General features: G+C 49.4%; 1 protein-coding gene across 1 annotated transcript; it reads right to left on the bottom strand.

Moving 5' to 3' along the window:
* Positions 1-249: 249 nt before the first annotated feature.
* On the bottom strand, positions 250-735 carry LOC138367230 (uncharacterized protein PF3D7_1120600-like). The gene has a single exon (XM_069328638.1). The coding sequence runs from the start codon at positions 733-735 to the stop codon at positions 250-252; it is 486 nt and encodes a 161-aa protein (XP_069184739.1).
* Positions 736-4,662: the final 3,927 nt, after the last annotated feature.

Here is a 4,662-nt window from a genome sequence, read left to right as displayed (position 1 = left end):
GAGGAGTTGGAGGAGGTGTTGTGGGGGGGGGTGAGTTGGAGGGGATTGGGGGGGGGGAGCCGGATGACATGGTGAGGAGCGGGAAGCTAGGAGGATGAGGGGGTAGAGATGAGAGAAGACAAAGATGAGGAGAAAGATTGTGAGGAGGGATAGTGAGTAGAAAGAGTTGAAAGGGTTGTAGAATCGAATGAGTAGAAGGATAGGGGTGAGGAAGGATAGGGGGTGAGAAGACAAGGATATAAATGTATCTCACTGATCTGGAAGAGCTTGAGGATGTGTAGATACAAGAATACTAAGACTAGCAACTGGCACCCTGTTGTTTGGTGCCACTCTGTCCCCCCTCTTGTTCAGTGCCTCCAAGTTGTTCAGTGCCTCCATGTTGTTCAGTGCCTCCAAGTTGTTCAGTGCCTCCATGTTGTTCAGTGCCAACTTGGTCGGTGCCTCCATGTTGTTCAGTGCCTCCAAGTTGTTCAGTGCCTCCATGTTGTCCAATGCCTCCATGTTGTTCAGTGCCTCCATGTTGTTCAGTGCCTCCATGTTGTCCAGTGCCTCCATGTTGTCCAATGCCTCCATGTTGTTCAGTGCCTCCATGTTGTTCAGTGCCTCCATGTTGTTCAGTGCCTCCATGTTGTTCAGTGCCTCCATGTTGTTCAGTGCCTCCATGTTGTTCAGTGCCTCCATGTTGTTCAGTGCCTCCATGTTGTTCAGTGCCTCCATGTTGTCCAATGCCTCCATGTTGTTCAGCGGTCGGTGGTGGTAGTAGTAGGAGGGGGAGGGTGCAGATCGTGGGGGGGGGGGGGGGGGGAGGGGGGGAGGGTCGGAGTTTGCATTCCCGATTAAGAGAGTCACCGGAGGGCCCGTCCCCCCCCCCCTTCCCCCCTCCCCAGATTTCTCCTGGGAGTCCCCGCTTCGAGATTAGATTTTGAATTGTGTGTAACGAGAGATGAAAGGGCAGAGTCTACAGAACACCAGCAACCAACCCCCACCATCCCCACCCCTCACTATCCCCACCCCTCACCATCCCCACCCCTCACCATCCCCACCCCTCACCATCCCCACCCCTCACTATCCCCACCCCTCACCGTCCCCACCCCTCACCATCCCCACCCCTCACTATCCCCACCCCTCACCGTCCCCACCCCTCACTATCTCGACCCCTCACTATCCCCACCCCTCACCATCCCCACCCCTCACCATCCCCACCCCTCACTATCCCCACCCCTCACCGTCCGCACCCCTCACTATCTCGACCCCTCACTATCCCCACCCCTCACCATCCCCACCCCTCACTATCTCGACCTCCCAACCATCCCCACCACCACCACCGTCCCCACTGCAGTCTTTCACCCTAACTATCCCCATCACCCCACAACCACACCCTCTCTATCCACAGCCTCACTCACACTTCCAACCCCTTTCTGCTTTTGCTGCCCCCCCACCCCCCTCCCCTCTTCCTCCATCTCCATACCCTTTCACCCTTTTCCCCTCTACTCTCCATCATCCTCCCTCTCTACAACACCTCACACTTCCTCTGCACAGCCTCAGGATACCTGTTTATATCCCTGTTACAGGACTCTGTTGATTCACCCTGTTATCCACCCTCTGTTGTTGTTGTTGTTATAGATTTAGCTACTCAGAACAAGTTCCAAGTAGCACGGGCTATGGTGAGCCCGTGTCCACCTTCTTGAACCCACAGGTAGACCTCCCACACACTCTTATGTTTTTTCTTTGAGATTCACAGACGGTTTAAAAATGCTCTTTATTTTTTCGCTTTAGTTATTTTCAGTTGAATAAATATATGGGTGATATTTCCTGTGTGGGTCTACGCCTACTTTAATTAAATGTAAATGTGGGGGTATTCGTTGTCTGGGATGATCCCGGACGCAGGTTCGAATCCTCGTCACGGGCCCTTGTGGATTTGTTCACTGTTACGGGGCGTTGTGTGGAACACGAACAAGACTGGACGGAGTCATGTCGAGTTTGTACTTTTCTCCTGTTAGTTTTTTTGTCTGTCTAATTAGTTGGGTGATAATTTGGTTCCGTCTGTTTCCGTCTGTTTCCGTCTGTTTCCGTCTGTTTCCGTCTGTTTGTCTGGTTCTTTCCTACTCTTTTTCTGTCAACATACGTTCTTATTAACTAGCTCTCCTCCTTTATCTGTCTCCTCTTCCCCCCCTCCCCCACTTTTCCTCCTCTCTCCTCTACTTCTACCTCTTCTTCTCCTCTCCGTTAAACCATTGTTTTTTCCTCTCCTGTCACCCTGTTAAAACCTATATTTGTTTTTCACTTACGCATCATACAGTGTAAGTTACTCATTAACGACCTAAATGCCCAATAGCTCAGTTTGTGTGTGGTGCCCAGTCGTTCAGTTTCTATGTCTATCTTGAGGTTGTCTTGAGATGATTTCGGGGCTTAGCGTCCCCGCGGCCCGGTTCTTGACCAAGCCTCCATTTTTTTTGTTACACAGCCCCCAGGAAGCAGTTCGTAGCAACTGTGTAACTCCCAGGCACCTATTTACTGCTAGGTGAGCAAGAGCATCAGGGTGAAAGAAACTCTGCCCAATCGTTTCCGCCTCCACCGGGGACGGTGGATTATGATTATTTGTTTTATAGATGAGTTCTAAATGGGGTTATCTTGAGGTTATCTTGAGATGATTTCGGGGCTTTAGTGTCCCTGCGGCCCGGTCCTCGACCAGGCCTCCACCCCCAGGAAGCAGCCCGTGACAGCTGACTAACAACCAGGTACCTATTTTACTGCTAGGTAACAGGGGCATAGGGTGAAAGAAACTCTGCCCATTGTTTCTTGCCGGCGCCCGGGATCGACCCCAGGACCACAGGATCACAAGTCCAGCGTGCTGTCCGCTCGGCCGACCGGCTCCAGAATGATTTTTTTTGTGACTAAGAGCGCACTGCAGTCTTTAAATAACCCATCACATGTCTGAAGTAGCTTTGTAGTATTAAATGGAATGTGAGTTTTGACACCGAAATTAATAATAATATTAATATATATTATTAAGATTTGTGTGGATTCCATCCCCATGGGAGCCGGTCGGCCGAGCGGACAGCACACTGGCTTGTGATCCTGTGGTCCTGGGTTCGATCCCGGGCGCCGGCGAGAAACAATGGGCAGAGTTTCTTTCATCCTATGCTCCTGTTACCTAGCAGTAAAATAGGTACCTGGGTGTTAGTCAGCTGTCACGGGCTGCTTCCTGGGGGTGGAGGCCTGGTCGAGGATCGGGCCGCGGGGACACTAAAGCCCCGAAATCATCTCAAGATAACCTCAAGATATGTTGGAGTTAGGAAGCATGATTGTAGATCGATTGGCCAATCGATCTACAAGAAAGAAAATGCAGACTGAGACCTCCTCTTTTTCCTCTTCCTCCTCTTCCTTTTTCTCTTCCTCTTTCTCCTGCTCCTCTTCCACCTGCTCTTCCTCCTCTTCCACCTGCTCTTCCTCCTCCCTTCCACCTGCTCTTCCTCCTCCCTTCGTCCTCCCCCTCTCCCCTCTCACCTGATAAGCAGCACCAGCCCCTAATCTGACAGCGCCAACAATAGGAAGTCGATTCGTAAGATTGAAAATGGAGTTTTACGCGGGGCGTCTGAAAGGGACGCCAGAGCCGTCTCAGTTCTGATTTTTAGGGACGATAAGGAGCAAATAGATGGACGAGAAAGGGGCGTGGCCCAGCATACTCAGAGGTCATTGAAACCTTTCGCCTTTTGGGGAGGAAGATTTAACCGGAAAAAAAGGACGTTGTGTTTGGACCTCTGTGTCTGATATTTTTTTGAAAGGGGGGCGGGGGGAAAAGGGTCTTTTTTTTAAGTCTTGTGTGATTTTTTTTCTTGCTTAGTCTTTTTTTTTTTAATGTTTTTTCGTTGGGGGGGGGATGATATTGTTGATGGGGGGGGGAGAGAGGGGGGGGTGATATTGTTGATGGGGGGGGGAGAGAGGGGGGGTGATATTGTTGATGGGGGGGAGAAAGGGGGGGGTGATATTGTTGATGGGGGGGGAGAGAGGGGTGAGTGTTGATTTAGGAAATGGCTGGCTTTTTATTGTTTTTAATTATAACTGTATTTGTGTATTGGATTCGTGTATTATTCGCTTACTGTATTCATGTGTGTGTATTCGCTTACTGTATTCATGTATGTGTATTCGCTTACTGTATTCATGTGTGTGTATTCGCTTACTGTATTCATGTGTGTGTATTCGCTTACTGTATTCATGTATGTGTATTCGCTTACTGTATTCATGTATGTGTATTCGCTTACTGTATTCATGTGTGTGTATTCGCTTACTGTATTCATGTGTGTGTATTCGCTTACTGTATTCATGTGTGTGTATTCGCTTACTGTATTCATGTGTGTGTATTCGCTTACTGTATTCATGTGTGTGTATTCGCTTACTGTATTCATGTATGTGTATTCACTTACTGTATTCATCTAGCCCAACTCAGATGCAGCCAAGCATCTGTACTTATGTTCTACATTCATCTAGCTATACTCACACAGCTGTACTCACACAGATGTACTCATAACTGTACTCAGCTCACGAATCTGTACACCAGTTGATTGACAGATGAGAGGCGGGACCAAAGAGACAAAGCTCAACCCCCCGCAAGCACAAACAGCTGAGTACACAGCTGTACTCACCTATTTGTCTTCAACTAGT

Source organism: Procambarus clarkii, chromosome 21 (genome assembly GCF_040958095.1).
Source record: "Procambarus clarkii isolate CNS0578487 chromosome 21, FALCON_Pclarkii_2.0, whole genome shotgun sequence".
Lineage (NCBI taxonomy): Eukaryota > Metazoa > Arthropoda > Malacostraca > Decapoda > Cambaridae > Procambarus > Procambarus clarkii.
Note: the sequence above shows the minus strand (reverse complement) of the source record. Positions and strands in the feature narration are given on the sequence as shown.